The sequence below is a fragment of the Lemur catta genome, chromosome 22 (genome assembly GCF_020740605.2).
Source record: "Lemur catta isolate mLemCat1 chromosome 22, mLemCat1.pri, whole genome shotgun sequence".
Lineage (NCBI taxonomy): Eukaryota > Metazoa > Chordata > Mammalia > Primates > Lemuridae > Lemur > Lemur catta.
This window is the reverse complement of record NC_059149.1, coordinates 25,361,312-25,376,665: the sequence shown is the minus strand read 5'-3', so window position 1 is coordinate 25,376,665 and position 15,354 is coordinate 25,361,312. Positions and strand designations below refer to the sequence as shown.

At 49.9% G+C, this 15,354-nt stretch overlaps 1 protein-coding gene across 2 annotated transcripts in view; it reads right to left on the bottom strand.

The window, feature by feature from the left end:
- PTK2B (protein tyrosine kinase 2 beta) overlaps window positions 1–15,354 on the bottom strand; it is a 108,462-nt gene that overhangs the window by 20,231 nt on the left and 72,877 nt on the right. For both annotated transcript variants that reach the window (XM_045535815.1, XM_045535816.1), the window contains exons 3-10: window positions 12,307–12,485; window positions 11,660–11,747; window positions 10,292–10,371; window positions 2,474–2,536; window positions 2,244–2,298; window positions 1,701–1,841; window positions 1,264–1,338; window positions 486–587 (exon numbers count right to left, since the gene is read on the bottom strand). In XM_045535815.1, the coding sequence (XP_045391771.1) occupies window positions 486–587; window positions 1,264–1,338; window positions 1,701–1,841; window positions 2,244–2,298; window positions 2,474–2,536; window positions 10,292–10,371; window positions 11,660–11,747; window positions 12,307–12,485 (783 nt within the window). The remainder of the gene's footprint in view (window positions 1–485; window positions 588–1,263; window positions 1,339–1,700; window positions 1,842–2,243; window positions 2,299–2,473; window positions 2,537–10,291; window positions 10,372–11,659; window positions 11,748–12,306; window positions 12,486–15,354) is intronic.

Here is a 15,354-nt window from a genome sequence, read left to right as displayed (position 1 = left end):
CGAGACTCTGTCTCAAAAGAAAAACAACAACAACAAAACAAGTAAAAGCAGAAACTGAGAAAAGGAAGCGGAGGGAGCAGGGCAGGACCGGTGCACGGAAGGAGTGAGCGGAAGGGCCTGCAGGCTGAGCTCTTTAACCCACACAAACCCCACGCTGCTGCGGCCTCGGTTTCTGGGTCATTGTTCCCTTGGCAAAAATTAGGCCTCTGATTTATACCTGATTTCTGGTCACCTGACCTACCCTAAACTCTTTCTCCATTTCTTCCCTGATCATAATAATAAAAAAAAATGTCTCCTGAATGTCCTTATAATTTATCAACATCCGGGCGTCTTGTCTAAGCACTGGGTGGTTTCTTAACAAGATTCCCCAAACCGGGAAACTCCCGGTCCCCTGTCCACCCTGGCCGGCAGCCTGAGCGAGGACCCCCACCCTGCAGTGACGCCCCGCGGAGCGCCCAGGTGTCCCTGTGCCCAGAGACGCTCACCTGGGGGGCGCTCTCGATGCCCAGCTGCAGCACCGCCTGGCCCTGCTCCAGCGGGAGGCACCGGATGGACCTGATGTGCTTGAACTCGGCCAGGCAGGTGGGCTGTGGGGGGGAGGGGCCTCAGACCATCCCACCGCGGGGGTCAGGCCGCGCAGACGGGTCAGGGGCGGGGCCGGGGGCGGGGCCGGGGGCGGGGCCGGGGCCGGGGGCGGGGCCGGGGGCGGGGCCGGGGCCGGGGCCGGGGGCGCGGGGGAGGGGCAGTGAGTAACTGGGAGTCTCTTGGTTGGGGGGCAAAAAGAGAATCAAAAACCATTTGGGCCAGAAGGACCGTCTAGTCCCAGCCCCTCACTTTGCAGGAGAGAAAACAAGGTCTGGAGAGAGCCGGGACTCGCCCAGGGCCACGTGCCAGGTTGGCAGCAGAGCCGTGATCGCACCCAGGTAAGCCCCCCACTCCCAGGGGAGCCTTGCCCCATTTTGCCATTGAAAGAGCAACTCTTCCGTCCAAGCCAGGAGAGTAACAAGGGCACCGTCACTCCTGCTTTCCGCCCCACGCCCGCCTCGGTGCAGAGGACAGTCACGGGCAGTGAAGAACCACCTGCCCCACCCATGACGCCCAAACACCCTCACCCAGCGGCTCACTCCAGGGCACAGCCTCGGGAGGTCTTTGCTCTCAGTGATAGGGACAAGGACAGCCACGGGGCAGACGGGGCAGGGGCAGCAGAAAGGCGCAGAGACCTCTCCGCCTGGGCTGGGTAGGGCTGCCCCGGCCTCTCTCTACCTTTGCGTCTTGGCTGGTCAGCTGGCGGATGCCCTTAGGGCCGATCACCAGGTCCACGGTGATGTTCCATCCTTGCTGGAATAAAAGGGGAGCAGACCGTTGCCCCAGTTCTGCCCACCCCACCACCCAGAAATCTGGAGGAAAAGCCCACTGGGCTAGACGAAGGCCACTGTCTCCTGGGCCCTCCAGCTCCTCTGCCCTAAACCCATCGACTTCCCCCACCCGCCCACCTCCCGGAGCTGGCGGGCAACACTTCAGTCCCCACGTCAGGCAAGTGGATCGACATTAATTCCACCGCAGGCAGCTCCAAGAGGCCTGACGCTCGAGGACCCACAGCGAGTTTGGCCTCTCCTGGCCCCTGGAGTTGGGCCCCAGCCCCCTTTCCCGAGGGGCTTGGGATTCGGGTCGGGGCGAGGACAGAGGGAGCGCGTCCTCACAATGAGTTCACAGCGATAGGTCTCCTGGTCGATGTTGGCAAAGCCGGCGAGCGTGTTGAAGAACTTCATGACGCATTCCTCCTCCCTGAGCGAGGCGTACTGCTGGAACGTCTGCTGGATCATCTTGCGGAACTGCTTGGGCTGGGGAAGGGGACGGGGTCACCCAGGCCCGCTCCCCTGGGGGTGACTCCTTCCCTCAGGGTCTCACTGCCAGGGGATGGTCCCCAGGGCCTATGATTGCAGTGGCAATCTATGACCTAAAACACCCCCGTTGCCACCATGGCCCTGTGTGGGAGGCAGAGTGGCATCCCAGAGCTTGGGCCACAAAGCCGATAAGCCTGACATGGGCTGGGAGCCTGGGCTCGTCACGTCCCGATTCCCAGCCCCAGAAGGGCCCAGGATGCACTAGTTGTCCTGTGTCCTGGTGCTCAAGGTGGCAGATGCCCTGGCTTCCCCCAGTGTCCCAGGCTGATCCGTTCAGCTCTAGCCTCAGGGCCCAGCACAAAGGGGTCCCTCTGAGCCCCCACCTGCTGGATTCCTCACCTTTAAGTTCTCCTGCATCTGCTTTGGGAAAAACAAGTCCAGTCCCACTTCCTTTCTGAAAGAAAGAAAAAGAAAAGCAGAGTTTGACTCCCTCACCCCCACCCCAGGACTTCTGGCCAATCAGGAGGAGGCGAGAGAGCTTGGGGACTGGGAGAGGGACCCTGCCTGGCTCTGGGGGAGGCGTGAGGGGGGAGGCAGGGCAGGGGGCAGGGGCTGGTCCCAGGACTTACTCCAGGAGCTCAAAGTTGGACTTCTTGTCCAGTGCATTGTGGGGCATGTCCTTGAAGAACCGCCTGGAGAGAGAGAGAGGGTGTGGGGAGGGCGGCTGATGGCTGGGGGGGGAAGGCGGCTGATGGCTGGGGGGGGTGCGGGGCCATCAGGACTGGGCACCCTATGCCCAGGGGTCAGCCTGGAAGCCCCTTCCCCTGCCGAATGTGGGAATTCCCAGGAGAGAGGAAGTTATAAAAGCCATAAAATGTGACATTTAAAAACTGAGCGAAAAAGGAAAACCCACAAATTTCATTCCTAGAAAAGACTTGCGCTCTGGGAGACCCGCTCTAGGATTGTGCAGTTGTTGGGCCGAGGAAGAAGAGACAAGCCCGAGGCAGCCAACGCTGGAGCTACCGGTCCCGGAACACACCTCCACCTTCAAGTCCCGGATTCCCTTTGCAACTTCTTTTTCATTTATTTGCTGTCTCTGGGATATTATATGTGTGTATGTTTTTCGTGTTCATCTAAATAATTATTAAATGCAGTACTGCTCATATAAAAACTTTAGAACTCATAGAACAGAAGAAAATGAAAATAATCTGTAGTCCTACCACCAGACGTGACATCTATTAATATTTTAAATATGTTCTTTAAGTCCCATTTCTCCTAAAAATGTATGTTTTGATAAAGATCTTCATGTATTTTTATTTGTACCAATTGTGTTTTAAGCCAAATAGCCAGTGTCCTCACATGTGCCGGCCTCCCTTCCCTGTCTAGGTCACTGTGTCTAGTAATTTTATTGGCTGTTGTAGACATTGCCCTACTGTTGATCTTATGTTAAGGTAATTCAGTGTTCCTTTAACCCAGGTGTCCTTATAGACATCTGGGAACAGTTTTGTGCTGATAATACCCTAAGCAGAGACAGGCAAATAACTTATGATTGAAAAGCAATGAGTTTAGACAGTTCATTGTGTTTAAAAAATTGGAAAATTAGATCCTCACTTTATACTCCATCTAGAATATTTTTTATTCTCTATCTAGAATACTATACTCTATACTCTATCTAGAATATTTATTCTAGATGAATTAAAAGATAAATGTAAATGATTAAGCCATTTTAAAACTCGCAAAATTCTCAGAAAGTATTCCCAAGTCATTGGGTCAAGAAGAACATCCAAATCATGAAAGCACAGAAGAAATCTCCAATAAGAACTTAAAACATGGAATGCTATATACTTAACAATTTTTAATAAATATTGTCTTTGAACATATTGCCAAGAAAATAAATAGTTCTCTCTTAACAAAAATATCATCCCAACTTTAGAAAAATAAATGCATTGGAAAAATGAGAATGGATCTACCCTCTTAGTGGAGGTCATTTCTGGTTCACTGAATTCCAGGTAGTTTTTAAAGTCCCCCCCCGCTTTTTTTTTTTTATGTTTCCAATATTCAACATCAAACAAATATTACCTGTTTTACTTGAAAAAAAATTTAAGACAGTGAGTTTAGTCAAACCATCCTCATGTAAATCATCGGATAGTCTATGCTCACTGCCCGCCCAGGCGGCCTGCTCCAATGGCTACACATTTACCTGGAGACTAAGTTGAATCCCTTCTTAGATGCCATTTCTGTTATCATGAGCTTCCTCTATGGTTCCCCTTCCTTGACCCCTGGGGTTCCCAATACATACACACCAGGTCATCCTTCTCAATTATATCCCTTAGAGGAGCAAAAGCGATGCAAAGTAAAAATGAGAATAAGAAGGATGGAATCCTGCAATCGCAGCACGATGAAACAAGCCGCCTTTCTACCCGGGGCAAGGTGAGTTTGTTTAAAATGCCGTGGGGTGGAATGGAGGGAAAGCAGAAGATAAAAAGTCTCTTATATAAAACTTTTCTTATAGAATCAAGAATGGCTACATTTAAATGAGCATTAAGGAGTCATAACATTTTATGATGGCTCAGTAAATATTATTGAATTCTCATCTTACAATATTGAAATATATCTCTGTCGTCTTTCAAGACAAGATGCAAGGATAGAAGGTCCAAAAACACGTTCAATAAACTAGGACTAGAAGGAAATCGAGAAATGAAATAAAGCATGTGGCAAACTTACAGCAGATATTTTCATTTAGTACAGGTTTGGGGTTTGGGTACCTACCCCGGCTGCCAGGGTAGTAGATACGAGACCTCATTTAGGACATAATTTATCAAGCGAAAACATTTGCCTTAAAGGACAGATTTCATTACTTAAATTAAAAAGTTTGAAAAGCTAGCAATTAAAAGAAAACTAATATCCTCAATATTTATTTTACCAAAAATAAGAGGCCAATTTCATATATAGTTTTTTCTCCTGTTGCAATTTTGGTAAATACCAGTGGCATAACATTAAAGCACAATTCAGTAAAGGTGATTGTTCAAAGTTCTAATTAAACATGGCCTGAGGATACGGCCTTCCAATGATCTAATTCAGTGGTTCTCAACCGGAGGCAATTTTGCACACCCCTTGTCAGCCCGAAACATCTGCAATGTCTGGAGATATTCCGCTTGTCATTCCTGGTTGGGGGGGGGGCTGCTATTAGCATCCAGTGGGTGCAGCCCAGGGATGCTGCTAAACATCCTACAATGTACAACTGGCTCCTACAGCAAAGAATTGGCCCAGCCCGAAATGTCAGTAGTGCTGAGTTTAAGAAAGCCTGGGAGAGAAAATCCTTTTATCCAAGGAGAGAACTTAGGAAACTAAGAAGAGTGGCTCTTTCCTATCCCTACTTTTCTCTACTGAGTGTCTGACACAGCGGGTCAAAGATGGCACCCGAGAAGGAGCATTTTAGCCAACTAAGGGCAGCTCTGCAGACTTGGAAGTCAGAGGACTGTAGGGAGGGAGGGGCATTCAGTTATAGGACACAAGGTGCCCATCCAGGCTGGAGAGTGCCTGCAGTTAAGAGCCCAAAGTTCCCCACGGCCAATCGTGGCAGCTTTAGAAAGTGTTCCAAGCCCCATGTTACCTGGTCACCCTCCGCATTCATAAAAACCTCAGAGCAGGATGGCCATCTGTAGTCCTGCTGGGCTGAGAGAGCTGCAAAAGGTACTTCTAGGTAACTGAACAAATCGGCTTGCTGTACACAACTCTTGGCACATGGCCACCAAGGACGAGGACTTTAGTTCTTTCAGGTTACCCATGCATTCAGATATGTGTCGTACTCTCATGTGCCAGGCAAAAGGCAGCACCAACCCTGATTTCAGGATTGGACGGGATTTCACAATCTAGTATTAATACACGGAGAACATATCGTCTAATGGAGCTACGCATGGCGTGGCGGGTTCGCAAAGAGGCTGGAGGGGGTGAGGACAGAGCAGAAAAGGTTTTAGGATGAAGAGACCCTTGAGCTGGCTGGGGAGGAAGAGCAGATGGTCACGCCGTGTGCAACTGACACTTTCCAGGCCTGCTCTGAGGTTTCCTGTCAACGTACGGGGCAGGCAGGTGACACTGCTCAGTACGTTTTCCAAAGAAGAGTTTGCTAGTCAGAAAAGGAGAGCAGGAAGACTGTGCCAAACAGAGGGGATGCAGCATCCATCCCGGGGCTGAGAACTGCTTCCCAGCCCCAGGCGAGAGTGGTCTCTGACGGTCTCTCTTGGCCGCATTGTTGAATGAACAGATGAGATTTGACACTCACAATGAAAGAATGCGGAGGCCTGGGATATTTAAATAGTAAATTAAAGACAATTAGGGTTAGCTAAATGGAAGGATGAACTCATTTTGAAATTAACACCAAGAAATTAAAATGCATGAAAAATAATAGCAATTTTAGAGTGATTAAGGAGGTAGTGAACGGGAAAATGTTTTATTAGGAAAAAGGGAGCTCAGCAAACACACCTAGGGCATCCCAATCTCCTGAATCCTGCTTGCTTAGCTCACTCGCTATGTCCCCGAAGGGCCTCCTCTCAGGCCCCACAGATCATGTACAGCCTTGCTGTTGACAAAGGTGCCCAACCCCTCAAATGTGCCACAGTCTGGGTGTTTCCAACATTTAGAGCCATCGAACGCCATTGGGATGTCTGGGAGAACCAGTAACATCATTAATCAGAGACACTGCTCTCCCCAGGGAGTGAGCTTCTGTGCTGAGTGTCATCTTAGCTGTCGGTAAGGGGCACTCAGTTATCCCAGACCTGCCCAACCACCATCTCGGAATGAGGCTGCGCCTGCTAGGAGCGCCCTCTGGTGCCTGGCTGGGGGACAAGCCTGCAAAGTTGAGCAGCTAACACCAAGGGGATGGTAGAGTCTACTGGCAGGTATAGGCCCGTGACTGGTACCCAGGTAAGAACAGCAGGAAATAAAGAAGCATCTTTGTAAAACCCAGGTGGCTATGTTTGTCTTCTGAACAGCAGTAGAAATATTAACATGTTATCAACATTTGGAAATTACAAGCCAAAATGCCTTCTGAAGCAAAGCAAGCTGAATGTTCTTCCTCTAATCTTGACTTACTATCAGTTAGGACTTAACCAATCTTGGGTTACGCATATACTCTGATCTCTTAGGTCAGAGCATTCTGGGACTCTGCTGGGGGTGGGAAATGGTCCTGGGTGTGCCAGGTTAAGGGAGAAAAGTTGTTTGGTTCCTCAAAGCGGGCAGGTACAAATTTCTAGCATATAGGCCATGAATTTCAAATTTTAATTTGCAAGAGGATAGTTAGATAATATATTCGGCATTTATAAACCACCTCCAATAAATCATTACAAATTAATTAGGTATCATTCTAACTATATCACATTCTAGAAAAGGCACAAGTATGGCAATAAGAAGGTCAATGGTTGCCAGGGTTAGCAGGGAGGGAGGGATGAGTAGGTGGAGCATTTTTAGGGCAGCAAAGCTCCCCTGTATTTGGCTACAATGGTACAACACCAAGAGTGAGTCCTAACGTAAACTATAGACTTCAGGTGATAATGATGTGTCAATATGGGTTCATTGATTGCAAGGAATGGACCCCAGGGGGCGGGGGTTGTTGGTAGTGGGGGAGGCTGTGCTTGTGTGTGGGGAAGGGGTATCTGAGAAATCTCCGTACCTGCTGCCAATTTTGCTGTGAACCTAAAACTGCTCAAAAAAATAAAGTGTGTTAAACATAGAGAAGTAAATAAAATGAGGGTAAAGATAAAAAATTAGTAAAAACAGACAATTATTGAACACTTCTCTCCCTGTCACTGTTCGAAGTACTTTAAATATATCAATATACTTATTTTTCATAACAACCTTGCAAGGTTGCTAATATTATTAATCATTCCCATTTTACAGATGCAGAAAATGAGGCACAGAGAAATTAAGTGACTTGCCCAGAGTAACACAGGAAACAGAAAACTCCACTGAGGATTCATTTCACTAATTCCATATCTCATGCATACATCATACTATTTTTTTTAAGCTAGGAAAGAATATATATTTTTTTCCACTGGAGACGCCATATATCTGTAGGCAGGTGACCCAATCAATGATGTCAACAGGACTATTGCCCATGATTTGTGAGTAGGCCTACACTCTGGAAGCTTTTCAGGCAAGAGACACAGCTCTGGGAAATTCTGCCTTATGGTCTGATTTTCAGAAATGTGTCTGACTCTCTCTTGGCGAGAAATAGTTGTAACTTGCTTTTAAAATAGCCCATTATAACATAGAGCTTTGCATCCAACTTTAAAAATGATCAGGCCTGAAATCTTCTATTAGGTTTACAGAGTAGGTATATTTCCTACCGTCTCCCTAACGTCCTATTCCCTGCCCCTCGATGGTCAACCGGGAAGAATAGGAACCTCTCTCTGACTCTGTTCCTCAATCTTGGGAGATGTGAAACAATACGCCTCTTTCATAAAACAAGTGTGGCTTTTGGAACGATCCTTAGTTGGTTCGACAGCAGACATCACAGATTGCACACTCCCGACAAGACTGTCTGCAGGAGCCACGTCCTGGTGCTGAAGTTAACGCCAGTGATAGTCTGGGATGATCAGAGGACACGATGGGTCCTCCAGAATGCTGATGGGTCTTCTCTGTGCTGCCATGTTACTAGGAGTTATGACTGATAGGTGACTTAAATGATTGGTGTCTCAAAGGGCTACTAGAGTCCTAGGTACAAGACCCATAAACACAAAGATAAAGATAAGCTTTTTTGAACTGTCCAATTTCAGAGGGGAAGAATAGACTGTGTGGGATGCATAGGAGCCGCGTGGTCCTGGAAGGCACAAAAGGGCTCAGGTAATAAAATCAGCTTCACACACTGCCCCCGGGCCGCCAGCACTGAACTCCTGAGATCTCCACAAATGGCTGCCAGCTGGGCTGTCCTCTAACCGGCTACGGTGGCTGCAGACTTCCTCTGCGTAGGGGATCCGAGCGCCCCTGTGTGCTGAGACCCAGTCACCAAGTATGAAGCCGTGGGGAGCCCTTGAGGCTGCCCTTGACCTGTTCTGTCAAAAATGCCTATAATCTCAGATGCTGAAATCTCAGCGCGACCTCACTTTCCCATCCCACGGCGCTTCCCCTGTGGGGGGACCCAGGATGGGCCAGAATTCCCCAGTGGCCCCCCAGCTCTGTAGAAACAGCAGCAGAGTTCTACTCTCTATCAGCTTTGAGGCCACAGGCAGGGTCAGAACCGCCCTGGAACTGCATTTGTAGTGGACCAGAAGGAATCCTCGGCCAAGGTTTCCCTGGCAATGGTCCCGAAAGCCCTCCCATCCTGCCTGTGGGGCTCACTGCATCCAAATCCCCCTGGGGCTTAGCAATATGCATATGCTGAGGTCCACCCCACCCCACCTGCCAAGCCAGAGTTCCCCAGGGGGGCAGGGGACCTCTAGTTTATTAAGTTCCCAGTTGATTGTGATTTGCAACCAAATGTTGAAACTACTGCTCTGAGACAGATAGGGGGTAGAGAGAAGAGGTAGGGAGGATGGAAAGGGGTGTGTGTGTGTGTGTGTGTGTGTGTGTGTGTGTGAAACTGAATATGGGGCTGTCTTGATCAAGACAGGGCCAGGGCACAGGTCTAGCCTCGTCGTCCTCCTCTGTTCCAAACAGCAGTGGCCCCTGACAGCCAGGAATATGGTCTAATTTCCTAGACTACCATTCTAATGATGTCATCCTAATGATGTCACTGGCCTGCCATTGTACTGATGGCGCCTCTGCCTTCAGCCCCAACTCCCAGTCGAGAGCCAAGCCCACGATTCTCCAGTCTGTGCTCTTCCTTCCACTGATGCCTGGACCTAGAATGCGTCTCCCCCTCCCCTGCCTCCATCCCCGGCCATTTGAAGTTTCTCTTCCTCCTGGGAGCAGTTAAAGACCCTCCTCCCGAGGCTGTCAGGATTAACGGTCCTGCATGGAGTCTGTTTGGCACATGTTCACTGTGCCTCATATTATGAGGAATTGTATACACACCTGTCACCCCCCAAACACACGTTTGAGGGCATCTCTGGATGATTTACGAATTCCACACATATGCACTGAGTGGCCCCTGGAGATGGGGACACAGCAGTGGGCACTGCAGGTGCAAATCCCTACATTCGCATGTCCCCCCGAACCTAGCCTGGTGCTCTACGAACAGCTGCTGAGTTGCCTGAACAGCAGCAGAGACGATCGGGGGATAGAAGGAGCGAGCAGCCGGAGGCCAGAGCAGTGGACGGGGGAGTCCGACCAGAGTGGGAACTGGCCCTGCAGCCCTGAGGACCAGGTGCCAGGCACCTCTGAGCCTGGCCCTCTGCGGGCCACACTTGTCCCCTTCCTGACTCTCACACACCCACTCTTGCTTCCCACCCTGGATGCCAGCCAACAGCCTGGCACAGCGCCCTCCCAGGAGGGGCCTCGAGGCCACATACCTGAGCTCTAGACAGCCGAGCTGCAGGGCCATGCCCTCGCTGACCTTGCTGGCGTAGCGCTGCATGTAGTCGTTCCGGAGCTGGTGAGGAGAAGGGCCCAGGGTTAGACTCACACCCGCACCCCTGCTTCCCTGGGCGGAGGCCGTGGACGAGGAGGGGCTCCTAGAACACAGTCCTGCCCTGCTGAGGCTGAGCCCTCACCGGGCAGGGACAGGAGGCTCCCCCAGCTCCGCCTCCCTCTGGAACCCAGGAAGAGGTCACGGTCATGGGGCTTTTGAGGCACTTTCACACACGTTCTCTCCCGGCTCCACTTTGGAGAGAAGGAAACTGAGATTTGGGGAAGAGCCACGAATTTATCCAAAGCCCTGTTGGTAAGTAGTGAGAGATGTCATCAGCCGTCCAAGAAAAGCCTGGCTCTGTCTCTAGCAAGCCAGGAGGGCGATGAAGGAGGGATTTGAGTCCAGACAGAAGGTCACGGGGGCCCCTCCTGTGAACACTGCACTTGCCCTGTGCCCAGTGCTGTGCCAGGCTCTTTTTTACACGCATGATGTCCAATGGCATGTCGGACAACGTAGCAACTCCTGAGAGCTATTAGTAAATTTTCAGAATTTTTGCAAGTACCTCGATGTCCTATCGGTAGCTTGAAATAGGCCCCTCCTGTGAACACTGCACTTGCCCTGTGCCCAGTGCTGTGCCAGGCTCTTTTTTACACGCATGATGTCCAATGGCATGTCGGACAACGTAGCAACTCCTGAGAGCTATTAGTAAATTTTCAGAATTTTTGCAAGCACCTCGATGTCCTATCGGTAGCTTGAAATAGGCGGTGGTGGGAGTGTGTACACCATGGAAATTGGCAAGTGCTACACCTCAGAGAGCCAATTAACCAGCACACGGCCAGTGATGCCATGTGGTCCTCACAGCAACCCTGCAAAGCGGGTATTCATCATCATTGCTGTCCCCATAATGATTTTATAGCAGAGGAAACGGCTTGGTGCAGGTAAAGGAAGCCCCCAGGACGCCAGGTCAGTACACGGCAGAGCCGGGCTGGGACGCAGCTGTGTGAGCTGCAGAGCTGTGACTCTTTGGACCTGCTCCTGCCGCGTCACCAGCCCGGTCTCCCGGGTCACCAGGGAAGTCCAGGAGGAGCTGGGGGGGCACACGGGGCAGCTTAGCCAGCACTGACATAGCTGAGAGAAGGAGGGTTGGAGCTGCTGACATGGACCCAGGACATGTCCTCGAGAGAAGCTTCCTAGACTGGGCCCTCGAAATCCGGGCTTAGCCTTTCCATCTGCCTAGAAGAGGATGGACGACACTTGGCATTTGGAGGCCCTGGGACGCTGGGGGGCGGGAAGATAAAGTGCTTTTTACCTGTTGGTAAAAGTACAGCAGCGTGGTCCTGTCTTTCTTCAAGCTCTCCATGAAGTCTTCCGGCAAGTAGCGGATCTGAAGGTCATACCTGCGGTGGGACAGTCACACTCTCTGGTGACACTGGGAAGCTGGAACAGGAATCTAAGGGAGGGAGTGGGACCCCCAAGGGCGGAAGCAACCCCTCCCCCAGCATGCAAGGGGCTGCCGTGGGCTCCTGGCCACCCATGCGGGACTCGTTTCTTCTTTTCCTCCTCTGTGGGTGGGCAGAGGACGGCAGAGTGGCCAGCAGGTGGTGGTCACGGCTAGCCCTGACTGTCCATCTCTTCTGCCACCTGGTGACTGTCTGCCAGGTTCACAGGCTGCCCCGGCCTAGGCTATCCTCGCCCCCTGCCCTTCCGGTCCCCTTCCCCACAGCACCAGTAGCATCCTGTCTAGAGATATTCCCAGATATCTGCCCTGGGCTAGGGATACGCTGAGAGCCCAGGTTAGATCTCGGAAAGGACATGCATCGGCTGCTGCAGGAGGACTAAGCCTAGAATGCCACTCGGATTGTCCAAACACGCTGAGGCTGGGGACTGCTCTGAGGGATGACCTCCCAGCCCCACATCCCTCTTCTCCCGTCCCAGAGCCCGGGGCTCGGCTCCTACCTCCACTCGGCTTCCACGTGGAGACACTCATACTTGTCCTGCACTTCGCCCACCGTCATCTGCGGGTGCAGCCAGTGGATCTCGTCCGACTTCATGTGCTTCAGCCTCAGCCCGTAGCACTCGGCCAGCTGGATGTTGGGCCCGATGCGGCCACTCAGCAGGATGGAGGTGATGATCTCCTGCGGGCAGGGAGGGGAGGGACACGACTCAGTGGCGTCTCCCTCTGGGGGACAAGCTGGGGCATCAAGCTGGGGTTTTGAGCCCCATGCATTAGACTCTGAGATGTCCACTTGGCCGAGCTGATTCACGGGATAGCGGGGCCGGACCAGGCAGAAGGACCAGACCCGCATCAAGAGGCTGAGTGCCGCAATCCCCACTCAAGAAGCGTGGTCACAGGAACGAGTGCTGGCAAGAAATCAGGTGCCCTCTTGCTCCTGCCTTCTTGCTAACCAGAGCTAACAGGCTACTCGGCCTGGTGCCGTAGCTTCCTGGCCTAGAGCCAGAGCTGGATGGACGGGGGGCAACCGGGCAGCTGCCGGGAAGCCCCTGTGTCAGGCCCTGCCTCGTTCTGAGATCACTTTGGTGCCATCTGCACTCGGTTTCTCCTGCAGTTCCACATGCAGTTGGTGAATTGGGAACCCTCAGAAGCAAAGTTAAAAACTCAAGAAAGCACTGACCCAGCTCTGTTGGGTATCTTTGCAACGTGCACACCACCAAGCCTCCACCACCCCAAAGACTGAATAATGCAGAGTAGGTGCTATCTGACCGGAAAGAGGAAAGGGGCTTAATTATGCAGATTTTATGTTTTTTTTTAACACACCTCCCAAAAAGATGTTGAATTTAGTAAATCAAATGTAATCAATTCTTTAATTGGAACAAAAAGAAGGAGGTGTATCATTTTTCTCAGAAGCAGATCTGTTCTTTCCTCTCTCTGCCAGGAAAAGGTCACACTAATATTTAAATACCAGTCTGAAGGAATGCCCAGTTGTCCATCGACCTGGGCACCCATGTGTCTTGGTCCGCTTGTCCCTTGCTAGCTCTCTGGGACCCCATGGAGTCAGGTACCCAGAGGACCCTCAGCCTGAAAAATCCCTTTCCCATTAAAAAAGAAAATGCCCATCAGGGAAGCTGATGACTGCTCTGTGAGACAGATGGGGAAACTGAGGCACAGGATGCACACGTGAGCAGTTGTAACTAATCACGCAGGAATTGGAATTCTCCCTGGGAGGAGGGAGAAGGCTATGACCAGTGGTACCTCCATGGTCAGAGGGACACTGGTGGGAGGAAGAGCTCAGGCCTGTGAAGGTGACAATTTTGTCATCATCACCACCAGTTTCTCCTGACCTCCTGCACTGCTCCATCCACTGTCATCCCGTCATAAGACCCAGAGCCCCCATGTCACTCCTGGAGCTCCCACCTCTGGTGTTTTTACCCTTAGAGCCCTCCCCTGCCCTCGTTGAAACTTACTTGGCTAATGTCTCATCTCCTTGGGGCTGGGACCCCTGTGTGATTTGCTGCTGAAAATCTCGGACACATGAAGTCAACAGGAGAGCAAAACAACCCCTCCCCCCCAGTACACATCGCCCAGCCTCAGCGATGACCAACATCCTGCCCCCTTGCTGCATTTGTGCCACCACCTGCTCCCCCATCGTGACACAACTGTGACTATTTTTCACAGTTCTTCTTTTAAGGTAAAAGTCATATACATTAAAATGAACACATTTTAGTGATACAATGTTGACACATGAATACACCTGTGTAACCCATATCCCAGTGAAGATATAGAACTTTCCAGATCCCTAGAAAGTTCCCCCATATTCCTGTCCTGGCCTGTTAGGGACCAGACTGCAGAGCTTTGCTGCTCCATCCCCCGACTCTGCGGGTCTGTGGAAAAATTGTCTTCCATGAAACCAGTCCCTGGTGCCAAAAAGGTTGGGGACCGCTGATGTAGAATATACTTTTCTGTGTCCACCATTTTTCATGCAGCATAATGTCTGAGACCATCACATTGTTGCATATATCAGTCATTTGTTCCTTTGTACTGATGAGTAATGTTTTACTTTATAAATGAACGACCATCTGTGACACCTGGGCTATTTCTAATTTTTGACTATTGTGAATTAAATTGCTACAAACATTAATGTACAAGTATTTTTGTGCATATATGTTGTCCTTTCCTGTGGATAGATACTGAGGGGAGAAATTACTGGGTCAAAGGTATATAGATGTATGTTTGACTTTAAAAGAAACGGCCAGATTGTTCTACTTTGTGTTTTCGCTGTGACACGAGATGTCTGTTGCAACACATCTTCACTAACATGTGGTGTTGTCAGTCTTTTTAATATTAGCCATTTCAGTGGGCGGGCATATCTCAATGTGCTTCAATCTGTACCTCGCTGATGACTGATGACATTGAACATGTCTTCACGTGCTCATTGGCCATTCACGTGGCCACTTGCTTTGTGAAGTGGTTGTTCAAATCTTTTCTCCATTTTTTTTTTCTGTTGTAGTTTCATTATGGAGTTGTAAGAGATTTTTATACATTGTAGATAAAAGTGCATTGGAGGATATATTTCACAAATATTTTCTCCAGGTCTGCAGTGTCCTTATTCTTCATTTCCTTATCAGTGTCTTTTGACAGAGTCTAATTTATCAAAAATTTTCTTTTAGGGTCAGTGCTTTCTGCATCCTAAGAAATCTTTGCCTGCTCTCAGGTCATGAAGATATTCCACATTTTCTTTTATAAGCTTCATACTTTTAACTTTTACTTTTAGTTCTGTGATCCATCTTAAATTAATTTTTGTGTATGCTCCAAGGTAGGGGTCAAAATTCATTTTTGAAAATATAGATCTACAAAATAAAATAAAATAAAATATAGATCTATAGTTGTTCAGCATTGGTTATTGATGTTCCTTTTCCAAATGAATTTTCTTTGCCAAAATCATGTTGCCGTCTAAATTTTGATCTATGTCTGAACTCTCACTTCTGTTCTCAATCTTTGTCTGTACTGTGCCAATACCACATTGCCTACATTTTTTGTAGCTTTAG